Genomic DNA, 13,420 nt, shown 5'->3' with positions numbered 1-13,420 from the left:
TACTAGAAAACACATGGATTCTGGAACTGGGAAGCAACACAAGATTGTTTTCATTTATTTGAAACTATTTTAGGATAATGTGACATGATTTTTTGACCAACATCAGGGCTTAAAATTGGTTTCCAGGAACACAATTCCAGTTTTTGTTCATCTTTTGTATTTCTGTTAACATTTAGCAAAAGTTGGCACATTTACAATGATTATCCATTTTTATTAGGAAAAGTTAGAATTGGCATTACGGAATTATGCACACATTATGCAACTCTCTACTGAAAACCACTTAATTATTTTGAACTACCAAATTGATACTTCTCAAAAACAAAATTGCTTCAAAATTGAACACTGGACTCAGATTTTTTCAAGGCAGGCAAAATCAAGCCATAAATGCCATTAATTCCTTCACATGTAAATTTTACACAAACGCCTGGGTCATTTTGGGGGAGGGCCCAGCACTGGCCATATGGTACAAACTGTGTTACTTGAATGGGAAACAATTGCTCCTGGTTTACTCTTCAGAATTGAGAACCAACACACGTGGAACCATATTTCAGGGACTGGAGAATGAGTCAGCTCAGGCAACTCTCTCCCTAGTTTCTTTCCCCTGAGAGGACTTGGGTCAAACTCATCAGCAAATGGAGCAAGTTTCTGTGACAAGCCCTAGGATGCTGAAATGAAGACTAACAGAACAACTTCAGTTAGAGGATCAACAGTTATAACTTCTGTGACCAACTATTACCATGATAAAGCCTCCTCTAGTTGCATATAAATGACCCCAAATGACAATGTCAACCTTAGTACCAAATCATGCATAAATTTGATAACAGTTTTCCTCTGCTGCCTTTTGGTAAGGATCTTCATAAGCATCAGGACACATTTGAAAATATCTAAAACATACTTTAGCTTACTAAGTATTCCAAAGGATGTTATTTGAATCCTTGCCCCTTTCTTAGAAAGTAATTTCCTGAATCTAGGAAATTTAGCATATTTGTGAAATAATTTCCTGAATCTGGTGTGTAGACCTAAGAGCTTTACCACTGAAGAACAAGTTTCCTAAGAGAAGAATTCAAGAGCCATTGGCCATAGCTTGAAATTGGCTATTTTAAGAGCAGAATAAAGAGACGATAAAGCCTGGCAAAAGAAAGGGCTTCCAAAAGACCAATATTTGGACTTCTCTGGGTGTGCATAGGACATAAATTTTGTAGAGGCGGGTAAACACTTTAAGTCTCTGTGTATTTCAGTGCTGTTGAGCTGGGAATATCTTGGGCTTTCCACCTGAGCTTGGAATTTTGCTTCCATTTTAAGAAAAGAATATTGGCAAGGAAATACCAAAGTTAATTTTCCAAAGTGATATCCTCTCACATCACATACAACACCCTATCTGATGCCCTATCACTTTTTAATAGTATAGCTACCTCCTTTGCAAAAATGGGTCCTTGTGATTTTATTGGATTAAAATAACACAAGGAGGCAAAGAAAAATAAAAGATGAAGTGAGAGGGGAAAGGAAACATTGCGTGGGGGATTAAAAACCCCCTCTAATCAATATTTACCCTTAGAAGAGAGAGAGAGAGAGAGGGAGTGTGTGTGTGTGTGTGTGTGTGTGTGTGTGTGTGTTAGAACGCACTGGAGTGAGTGAGTCTTAGCCAAGAAACGGGGAGAGGAGCTGTTGATTGTTTTCTGGTTGAGAGAAGAAGTGATGATAAGGCTGGGATAAAGTACAAGCCTGGAATGGGGCACGGAGCCCGGCAGCTGTATGCTAATGCTTCCAGAAACCAAGCCTCCGCGTCCCCCATTAAAGCAGGCGACCAGGAGGCCACACATCACTGAACAAATAGGCTCTCTCTAGACAAATAAAATAACACACATTGGCCTGTGGGGAGGAGGGAAGAGGTGGGGGGAGTAAAAGGGAGAAAGTGAGGGGGTTAAGGGGGGGGAGAAGACTGGGGAGGAGAGAGGGAGGATGGAGGGGGAGAGAAAGAGAAGACAGAAACAGAGAGGTGAGGGGAGAAACAGAGGGGCTGAGAAGAAACACTGGGAAAGAGGGAGAAACTTGGGAGAAAAGGGGAGAGGGACTGGAAGTGAGGGAGAAAACAAACAGTCAAGAGTGGAAAAGATGGAAGAAAGAGAAGGAAGGTGGGAGGGGTGGAACAGGATGGGGAGAAAGAGGTGGGGAAAGAAAGAAGGGAAGAGAAGGGAAGTGGGGGGATGACAGACAAGAGGAGGTGAAAAAACAAACAGGATGGGATAGGACAGAAATGAGAAAAGGAAAGAGGGGCGAGAAGAGAGGAAAAATGAAACAGTGATGGGATAGGACCCCAGACTGAGTCAAAAATTGCCCCTGACTGACCCTCCAGAGGTGGACGTGTGACTGGGCCCGTCGCGGCCTTTCACATCTCTAGGCTCACCATCGGAGACGCGAAAAGCTAGTCAGTGGCCTGTCACCTTACAGGTGGACTCAGACCACTTTTAAGTCCCACGTTCAATGTCATCCCGATGGGGTCAGTGCTGTCTTGGGCTGCTCTTGACAAGATTCTCTGGTTGTAACTGTCCTGCGTTCTGACTTTGCCTTTGCCTGCTTTTGCACTACCCTTCCGTCGCGGAACCCGCGCCCCTACTATCCGGACCTCCTCCCTCTGCGGCCCCGACTGTCCCAACCAAAGCAAAAACAAACAGCCCTAAGGGCACTTCAGGGAGCGTGCAGTGGCCCCGACGGCACACTCAGGAGGATAAAAGAGGCGGCCAGCCACCCCGTCGGGCCCCGGTGGAATAATGGGCGCGCAGCAGATTGCCAGGGGGCACTTGAAACTCGAGGGGAGGGAAATACTTGAGCTCGGTCCCTCCCCGCGCCAGGCCGACGGCGCAGCCTCACGGATTCTCCCTTGTTCGCTCTCTTTCATGCACTCTCCTTTTGTGTGGAATTATTTGAACGGGAGGTTCCACGGCAGCTTTATGCTAATGTACCAAACAAAGGCAACGGCCTGCGGGCGGGGGCCCCGGAAGGTGCCTGGAGGCCGGACCCGGCCGGGTGGGGCGGCCGGCGGGCGGGCTGCGCGTGTCTCTCGCGTGCCCCCGGGACTGACACAACAACTCCTCATTCCTGCAAACACAAAGCCTCTCCAGGTCTCCGGTCCGGCGCTCCCCAGAGCACAGGGGCGCGGGACCCTCTGGGTCCGGGCGGCGGGCACTGGGGGCGGTAACGCACTGTTCCAGCAGGGTCGTGGCTCGTGGAGAGGAAAGGCTATGCATGGGACGAGGGTCGGGTTTCTGTGAAGCCAGGAGAGGGGTCGTCAGAGAATGGCGGGAGACACCCTAACAACTCCCCCGCGCCCCAGCGGCTTCAGACGCGCTCCCTGCTGTGGGGGTGTGACTGCAGTCTCGCGGTCTTCTCCCTGGAGTTCAAGGGCTGCCTAAACTCCTCGACATCCCAAGGAAACAATTCCTACGGCGAAATTTCCGGTATCCGCACTCATTTCCAAGATGAGCGCTTTCTAAACTCTCCCTGGAGCCTCAACTTTGATTCGGAGCAGAGCTGTGGATCACAGTGAACCCAGGCTTGCGCCCCGACGGCAATCTGAACCTCTGGACAGGAGAACTTCGAGGGCCAGCGGCCTCTAGTTCCTCTGCGGTCGGAGGAAGAACCCACATTGGGGTCGCCAGGAATAAGCGAAGAGGCCCCAGGATTCTTCCCAAGCCCTGATCAGGACCCCGCAAGAAAGAGGAGTCACCTTGAAAGAACACTTAGGTGCCCTGCGTTGGAACCTTCTACTCACCGACTCCCAGGAATCCCCCCTCAAGGCGGGCAAATCCACGCTCAGGGTTTTCCCCAACTGAACTCGGTGCGGCCCTATTCACAGTGCGCAAAGGCAGGCCGCAGGGGCGCAGTGTGATGGCGCTTTGCTCTTCCTAGAGGAAGACAAATATCTTGACCCGTTGTCCCCATCCCTGTGGGCACGAAGATTCTAAGAAAATCACGCAGAAGGCGGCGGAGATTCAAGACTCGGTGCACTGCTGCACCTGCTTGAAGGTTGCTGGTGTGTGCGTGCGCGCGCACAGCCTAATTCTTTCTCAGCCCTGCTTTATGAAATTAGTTTTGTACGGTTGTACCTTTCAAGTTTCCATTTATTTTGGCTGTACCGTGTGAAAGCAGATTTCATTTCCGCTGGCATGACTAGAAGCCACGAATAAAGAGAAAGAAACGAATCCATTGAATCTCAGTATCTCAATAGCATTCAATAGATTTTCTCGACTAAATTCAGAACCCAGTTTGGATTCCCTCAGGCAGGGATTTTGTTTTGATTTTCTTTTGTGGTGGTAGTGCCCCCCCCCCTCACGCCCTCTTTACAATTATGGGTGTTGTTATTTTTAAGGATTCACTTGGTGACTAACTCTCCCTGTTATCTGTTGAATGAAAGGAGTGTTACATATGCAAAACCAAATATCCCGCAGTTAAGTTGGAGATGGCCGGCGGAGATGGCCCCCACCGCCCCGCCCTATTATTCCACAACCCAGATGGGATTCGTGATTAGAAAATAAAATTGGCCAAAGCTGTCTCGGAATCCCTTTCCCACTTCTAATTTCATCAGCGGTATTAATCAGCGTTCAAAAGAGCAAGGAAATAACATCAGTTACTTTTAGACCGAAACATTCATAAATTTTAAATTTATTTTATGATTTCTAACTTTTTTTTAGGACCAGGACTCATCACAGTTAGCATTTTTAAAACGAGGGTACGATCTTTCAAAACATATCCATTTTATGTTTTCTGTTTTCAGCGTGTAGGTTAAAAGAAATCGTAAACATAAAATCATCAAGCATCTTTCTCCCCTTGGCTAGATCCTAATTAACTGACCCTAAGAAACTATCCTCATCACAACTTATTACTCACATGACTTTTATTGAAAAAATAAGTTTAATTTCCATGCCAGGGTATTTTCAGAGGGAAAACCCAAAGCAATTAAATACCTTCAGTGGAATGAAGCATAAGCAAAACTCAGCAAAATCTGGGTGTTCAGAGCTTTGCTGAAATTTTTGTTTCCTTTTCTTTTAATAAAGTGACATTTTCTTTACAACTAGACATTTTATGTGGCTTTGCTATTTGTTCCCCCGCGATGCACGATCGGGGCTACTACACACTCGTGGGGTTCTGCCCCAGTCCCCCATAGATTTTATCTTTTGTTTCCTCGGCGCCAGGCTGGGAAGAGGAAGGGGGGACAGGCGGCTCGGTCTGGGTCCAAACGGGGCGGCGCTGTGAGGCGGGGGGGGGGGTGTTGGGGGGGGTTCTTTGCTGTTGTCTTTTCCTGGTGGCACCGAAGAAGCGGCTTGTCCTCTCTGAGGCCACAGCCTGCCTCAGAGGACAGATTGCCCCCCTCCCCCAGGCCGGCAGCACGCGTCTCTTTTGCGTCCAGATTGGCCGCGACCGGCGCTCAATAGCGGGAGGTTAATTTCCTTCACAAAGGTGAAGGGGGCACGGCTCCGGGGGGGCCCGCGCCCAGACAGGCGGCCCCTTTATTCCGCAGCGCCTTGATTAGAGTCCTTGATTTAGCATCTGATGTCAACCGGCAGACAAAATGCCCGCTCAGAATGAAAATGCATGAGAACGCGCGGGGAGGGCAGAAACCAACTTCACTGGGGTACACGACGTGGACTGCCCGTTTCAGGCTTTGGCCAACTCAACATGGATTAACCCAGCCCTGGAAGGCGCGGAGGCTGAGAGCAGCCCGAGCCTGGCACCTGCAAGGTTGTAAATCCCAGAGCCTCCAAGAACTTACAAAAAAAAAAAAAAAAAAGTTAAGAAATTCAAGTGGGTCTTTTTTTTTAAAAAACCCAACGCAGCTCGTTCCCCGCTCCAGTCCCGGGTATGCTGACGATTGAAGAAGCACTGTGCCAACTGTTTCTCAAACTCAAAAGAGAAATCTTTCCGAGGCCCGCAGCCGCGTGGAAGCGTGCAAGCACAAATATCACCCTCAGCTGCAGCCAGGAGGTCAAATCTTCTACCCACAATCGGAACCCCGGGGTCCCGCGGCCCATCCGTCCAAGGCAAGAGCGAGTGCTGGGGCCTGCGGGACTTTACAGCTATCTCCCCTTCTCGATAATTTCCCAACTACCACGCGGGGATCCTGGCCCCTCTCCCGCCCCCGCAGCCCTTACTTAGATCTCCCTGCGCCAGCTTTTGCTCACCCCCGCCCCCACCCAATCAGCGCGCACAACTTCCCCTCGGCTCCGGCTCGCGGATTGAACCCTCCTGACATATTTGGGGCTATTCTTCTCCTTTGTTGCTATTTTGCTCGCGACCCGCGGGTAATCCCCGCGCGGGAGGGGGAAATGCATTGTCGTGCTGATGGACGGGCCCATTTGGCGGCTCCGCGCCCCCCGGAGGAGAGACACAAAGCCCAGGCACGTGCGCCTCCCCATAGAGGAGCAGCAGACCGTGAAGGGAGGCGGGGCCGGGCGTGTGCCTGGGCCAGGCGGGGCCGCGGCGCCGGGCGGGGCGGCAGAGGGGCGCGCACTGGGGCCCCGCGCCCTCAGGTACATCTGCCGCACCTACCGGGCGACCCCCGAGTCCCGGCCCCCTTTTTGCCGCTCCGACGCCCTCCCACCCTAGCAGGCGGAGGAGCTGCGAACGCGCTGATTGGCTCTGGGAGAAGCGGGAGGCGAGAACAATGGCCCCCTCCCCCCGTTAAAAGGGAGCGGCTCCCGGACCCGGGGACAGGGACGCGCATGCAAGGCGCAGAGCCGGGCTGAGCTGCAGCTGACGCCACGCAAGTCCTGCAGCCACCGCTCCTGGGCAATGGGCCGGGGACACTGAGGGCCGCTGGGGCCGAGCGTAGAGGTGGGACCCAGCCAGTGCCTTGCCTCATACCGCGCCAACATGCCCCGCGGCTTCCTGGTGAAGCGCAGCAAGAAGTCCACGCCCGTGTCCTACCGGGTCCGAGGCAGCGAGGATGGCGATCGCGCGTTGCTGCTCTCGCCAAGCTGTGGGGGCGCCCGTGCGGAGCCCCCGGTGCCAAGCCCCGGACCGGGCCCGCTGCCGCCGCCACCGCCGCCCACCGAGCGCGCCCATGCGGCGCTCGCCGCCGCGCTCGCCTGCGCGCCCGGCCCGCCGCCACCCCCACAGGGCCCGCGGGCCGCGCACTTCGGAAACCCCGAGGCCGCGCACCCCGCGCCTCTCTACAGCCCCACGCGGCCAGTGAGCCGCGAGCACGAGAAGCACAAGTACTTCGAGCGCAGCTTCAACCTTGGCTCGCCGGTCTCGGCGGAATCATTCCCCACGCCCGCCGCGCTGCTCGGAGGGGGAGGCGGTGGCGGCGCGAATGGCGCGGGCGGTGGCGGCACCTGCGGCGGCGATGCACTCCTCTTCGCGCCTGCCGAGCTCAAGATGGGCACAGCTTTCTCGGCGGGTGCTGAGGCGGCTAGGGGCCCCGGCCCGGGTCCTCCGTTGCCCCCCGCCGCCGCCTTGCGACCTCCGGGCAAACGACCAGCGCCCCCCGCCGCCGTCGCCACTGAACCGCCAGCCAAGGCAGCCAAGGCCCCAGGCGCCAAGAAGCCCAAGGCCATTCGCAAGCTGCACTTCGAGGACGAGGTGACCACGTCGCCGGTGCTGGGGCTCAAGATCAAGGAGGGTCCAGTGGAGGCGCCGCGGGGTCGTGCGGGGGGCTCGGCACGACCCCTGGGCGAGTTCATCTGCCAGCTCTGCAAAGAGGAGTACGCCGACCCGTTCGCCCTGGCGCAACACAAGTGCTCGCGCATCGTGCGCGTGGAGTACCGCTGCCCCGAGTGCGCCAAGGTCTTCAGCTGCCCGGCCAACCTGGCCTCGCACCGCCGCTGGCACAAACCGCGGCCAGCGCCCGCCACCACCCGAGCGCCAGAACCCGAAGCAACCACCAGGGCTGAAGCGCGGGAAGCTAACGGCGGCGGCAGCGATCGGGACACGCCTAGCCCGGGCGGCGTTTCCGAATCAGGCTCCGAGGACGGGCTCTACGAGTGCCACCACTGTTCCAAGAAGTTCCGCCGGCAGGCCTATCTACGCAAGCACCTGCTGGCACACCACCAGGCGCTGCAGGCCAAGAGCGCGCCGCCAGCGCCCCCGGCTGAGGACCTTCTGGCCTTGTACCCGGGGCCCGACGAGAAGGCTCCCCAGGAGGCAGCAGGCGACGGCGAGGCGGCCGGCGTGCTGGGCCTGAGTGCGTCCGCCGAGTGCCACCTGTGCCCAGTGTGCGGGGAGACGTTCCCCAGCAAAGGCGCCCAGGAGCGCCACCTGCGCCTGCTGCACGCCGCCCAGGTGTTCCCCTGCAAGTACTGCCCGGCCACCTTCTACAGTTCGCCGGGCCTTACGCGGCACATCAACAAGTGTCACCCTTCCGAGAACAGACAGGTGATCCTCCTGCAGGTGCCGGTGCGTCCAGCCTGCTAGAGCGCGTCCTCCATCCTGGCCCCCAGGACTGTGCCTTCGCTTGGAGACCCACAAAAGAGATCGCGCCCTGCACACCCAGACCAGTGTCTGCACTGGGGCGCCCTCACCCCCGGGTGAAAGTGTCGTCTTCGCTTCTCGCTGTGGCGTGACGGTAACCCCGGTCCTCTCGTTGTGACTCCTTTTGGACCCCCACCCCCGACTTTGCGTTGTGTCCCACCCCCTACCCCCATGGAGCAACAGGAGTCAATCTCTTTCTGTACAAGGGAGAAAAGCTGTACACGTTTGTCTTGTGGTTGAAACCTCCCCTTGGAGGGGGCGAAGCTGTTTTTCTTGCTAGTATTCTCTGTGTTCATGGTCTAGAAATGCGGTTTGCTCTCGCTTACCAATCTCTGCTCTCTATGTATGTAGCGTACGGGTTGTTTTGGGTGAATCTTGAGGAATAAAATGCCTTTATATTTCACAGGCTGTAAATTGAACTTCCCACACGATTAGCTTTATTATGGCTTGTGAACTGCTGGAGTCTGGCTTTACCTTTTTGTATGTGAACAAATCAAATTGCTTAAAAAAGAGTTTTCTTTAGTATAGCCACAAATGCCTTGAACCGTTGTCTGTTTGGGATTGTTTTTGGGGGGAGGGAAGGGAATTTTCACAAGATGCTGTAGTAACTGCCTCAATATTTCATGTGAGACTTTTTGGTTTGATCATCTTTGTTGAGGTAGGACTATGAGTTCCCTCTAAATGTGTATGTTGATTTATGAGTAATTGTTATTTATTCTTTATTTATTTATATTATGAAGATTATGATATTATTTGATTGCAGATTCTTTTTTGGGGGGGGTGTGCTCCCCCCTGCCACTCTTGACATTTCACTGTGCATTTTAGAAGAGAGCCTCTTTTCTAAAGGGATCTGCTAAAAGTTTTAACTTTTATACCTATCTGAGGGAGTTACAGACAACCTACCACTTTATTCTGCTTGGAGGGCCCCTGAGGCCCTTGTACAACTGACAGCTCTTACTTTTAAATGCAATCTCTTTTCTACATACATTATTTTCTTAATTGTTAGCTATTTATAGAAAGCTTCAATAGAACTGTTTCAACTGTATAAATATTTACTATTCAAATAAAATATTTTCAAAGTCAAAGTATGGTGGACTTATTTCTGAATCGCAGAGTTTCAACAAGGATTTAAAAGAGATGATTTCTTAAAAGCTGTCTTTATTTATTATTCAGAAGAATAAAACCACTATCACCAGAGTTGTGGTTTTAGAGTCAAGCCTAAACTTCTGGATTCTGTCTTTCTGGCGGCTGGGGAAGGGGAGGATAGTCTCAGAAACACCATGGAACTGAAGGCTGGTAGGGTGTGCTTAGATATGTGCTGGAAACTGAGTCAGAGAAATCTAGGTAAATCACCATAAAAATCTACCTTTTTCACCAAGGAGCACCACTTTCATTTAGCAAGTCTTTCACTCCCCTGTAATTTGGGGCTCAAACTCCTCAAATAAATAAAAGTTTTTGTTCTTTAAAGATCAATTAAAAGAAAGAAGAAACAATTTTATGGTTAGATTCCCAAAGTAAGGGAAGCAAACCAATTTCATATGTGGGTGTAACAGAAGTTAAGCAACAGGGTTTGGAGTAAGGCTCTGAAATAATTTTCCAATCAGGTAAGCAGTCTATTTTGAGGGGAAAGTGGAACACCATCTGTTTGGGGTATTAAATTTAATAACAGGTAATTACAGTGTTCTCCGTTATGTGTTACTCAGCTCTCAGAAGAACAATTTTGATGCTCACCAGTATTTTGAGTTTTCCTCTCTTTGAAACATTTGATTAAGAAGTTATGCTAAGCATCACAACTGTACTTTCCCTTTTGTGTGTTTTTACCTCTTTTTCCCCTAAATTTTAAGATTTTTAGAAATCTGTCTGGTAAAGGGATCCCCAAGAGGAGCTGGGAGGAGAGTGGGAAGTCAGTGAGGAAGTTAAAAGGAAAAGTGAGGAAAGGGGTTTTTTTCTTTTTTCTTTCTTTCTTTCTTTCTTTCTTTTTTTTTTTTTTTTTTTTTTTTCAGATTCTGAGCCTGAAGTTTTGTAGGGGAGAGGGTTTAGTTAGAGGTTTGGCTTTTGGGAACACTGAATATTCCTCCCTTTGTGAAGATCTGCATACAGACTTGAATAACAATGAATGAAGGAGAAGCCTACAGGTAAGCTACCTCCAAAAGAAACTGCCATTCACCTTTCATCACTGAATCATGTTTTACCAGTTTGGAATATAGGAAAGACAAAGACTTAGGGCAGGCACAAAATAAAAGCACAGCATTTACAGTATCCTGAAAAACTTGGAATGAAACAGAATCTCAAATCACTGGGCTGATAGCCATCTTCTCTCCCCCAGCAATAATAATATGGAAGTTTTGAAATTATTCTCCCTGAATTATACTATATTTTAAAATATCCCCCAAACTTAGGGTCAGCGTATATGTGCTATGGCAATAAATAGTGTTCCTAAAAACATGAGGTTTGGTCACACAACAAGGAACCAGACCTGTGAGCAGGAATGGTGTCTTCTCATATATAGGAGACTCAGTGTTTTTCTTGCCCATAGTCAAAAAGAATGAATTCACCTAGGATCCATCTTTCTTTTCTAAGTTGTTGATGGACCTTTATTTTATTCATTTATTTATATGCAGTGCTGAGAATCGAACCAGTGCTTCACACGTGCTAGGCAAGCGCTCTACCACTGAGCCACAACTCCATCCTGGATCCATCTTTATGAAGTTAAAATATGATTAAGATGTCCACAAACGTGCTCCTTTAATCCTTGTGAAAAAAATTTTTTTTTCAGTTGAACAAATTAAATCTTTTCTAAAATAAAAATCAAAATTTCAGTTTTGTGAGATATCAAGTGAAACAGTACATATTCCATGGAGTACATTGAGGTTGACAAAACAGCGTAGAAGAAGAATGTGCTCAATTTATTTCAAAGTAATCTGATATATGTTATAATATCCACAGGAAGAAAATCAGATTGTCTCTTTTTTTAATGCCTTTCAGGATAATAAATTCCTAATTTCTATTATAGAACACCAAGTCAAAAGACGTGCACCTTCTTTATAAATATGCAAAAACTGGGAGGACGTGTGTATGTGGGGTTGCTCCAAGATTGGAAGGTCATCCATGGAAGCCAGTCCAAGACACCTACCCCATACCACATCAAGGGCTTGGTGGTGACAGGGTTAGGATCAGGAAAAGCAACATAGTTGAGGAGGGAGGAGCCGAAAGAAGGATCAAATAAAGGAAGGGAGTTGATTTTTGCCAATGCTATTCCACTTCTCTATTTCCATACAGATGTACGATAAAAAGCAAAAGAATGTTCTGCACTCCTTTGGTTCTGAAGTGAGTCTGTGGCTGAAGCAGCTGCGAGACACACTGAATGTCCCTTTCTTTAGGGTTGATAATGTCCTCTTGAGGCATTTTTCCTGCCTATTACTGGCTTTTTCTTCCCTGGAGGTCTGGAGAAGTTGGGGCTCCTTCAGGAGCAGGAAGGCTGAACTGGAAATGTCTGACCTGGATGAGCTTGCCCAGAACAAGCAGGCATGCCCTTCTGTGTAGCACCATGGACAGGGTTATTATGCCTTTCAGATGATTGGGCTCATCCTGGGCTCAATATGGGAGGAAAATGTCTGGACTCCAGCAGTGCACATGGGGTGGCACATGTGGGCTGTCAGGGTGCCCTGCAGAGACCTGGGTACATACATTTGGGCAGGGCAACACCAGCCACAGGTGGCTGCTGCTGATGTGGGCACAGCTTTGCTGTCAGTGTGGGAGCCAAGTAGCCTTCTCAAACCACCAGTTGACCTATTCCATCCCCTTGGACTTAGTTCCACAGCCATTCATGTTCCAAAGCAAAAGTGTCTTAATAATCCTAGTGAATAGATACCTTATAGGAATTCTTTTTGTATCAACTGTCTTGCAAAATAGAAACGTGTCTCAAATAATGGTTGGATGGCATTATTGAGTCAAGCCACTTGGCTTCCTATAGGGGTTCAAAGCTTTTCAACTGTAAATCAGAGTTAATCCCCTGGTAGATGCCCTGAGGGGATCTGTGAGCTGTTTAGAGACATCTAAGGAAGTTTCCCAAGACTGAAATGAAAGGTGGAAAGATCAGATCCTCTGATCTGTTGTTCTTTACATAGACAGGGAAGAACGCATTGTCAGGAATATTCCATGTGGCACTTAGAATTGATTATTATAAATCCACTGGCCAGAGGAAGTCTTACTTTGAGCAAAACTTACTATCATTTTGCAGAAGGGACATTGGGTTTTTAGAGATGTTTCTGTACATGGTGTGATGTAGCACCCAGTTAGGTTGCCCCTGGGTCAATATAAGTTACAATTTTTTGAATGACCAGACTAAAGAAACCCCTGATGTTGGGTAAAGGTAAAAGCTATGAAATATAAAGAGCAATAAGAAGGAAACTGAGTCATTAAAAGTTATTAAGAATATTATGGACATGCCCAATTGCTTCTAGTGTCCAAAAGCACCAGTGAGAGAACTCCTGTAAGGATCTTGATTCCATTTGATTGACAAGGTGATGCCAAAGCATGGAACACAAGGAGACACTCAGAATTCTAATCTTAAATTTGGGAAACATCGGATAGGCAACATAACCCAAAAGCAATAGTCTGCAAGTCCTACACAGGTGAAAGACAAAGGCAGCAGCCAAATGCATCTTCAAGTCACATAACATCTTATGTTTGGGGGAAAGTTGTTTCTTTATTACCAAACTGTAGCATTTAATGACAATACTCACAGGGAAACAGGAATGCTCTTTTCTCTGGAGTTGTGATGTCTGTCTCTAACATGAGTAACACAAAGAAAAGGCCAAGAGTGGGAGCTGGTACTGTAACATAAAGTGACTTGGTCATAGAGTCAACAAGAGTGTCCCCACCTATTGATCCTAGGATAAGAAACTATTCCTGAGCACTCAGAGTGGGAATACCATGCGCTAAAGGGCTGCTT

General features: G+C 49.4%; 1 protein-coding gene across 1 annotated transcript; it reads left to right on the top strand.

Moving 5' to 3' along the window:
* Positions 1–6,867: 6,867 nt before the first annotated feature.
* Insm1 (INSM transcriptional repressor 1) lies at positions 6,868–8,409 on the top strand. Its single transcript, XM_076848916.2, has one exon. It carries the CDS (start codon positions 6,868–6,870, stop codon positions 8,407–8,409), a length of 1,542 nt encoding a protein of 513 aa, XP_076705031.2.
* The last annotated feature ends 5,011 nt before the right edge of the window (positions 8,410–13,420 follow it).

The sequence above is a fragment of the Callospermophilus lateralis genome, chromosome 3, assembly GCF_048772815.1.
Source record: "Callospermophilus lateralis isolate mCalLat2 chromosome 3, mCalLat2.hap1, whole genome shotgun sequence".
Taxonomy (NCBI): Eukaryota; Metazoa; Chordata; class Mammalia; order Rodentia; family Sciuridae; genus Callospermophilus; species Callospermophilus lateralis.
The sequence above is the reverse complement of the archived record's forward strand: the minus strand, read 5'-3'. Positions and strand labels throughout refer to the sequence as shown.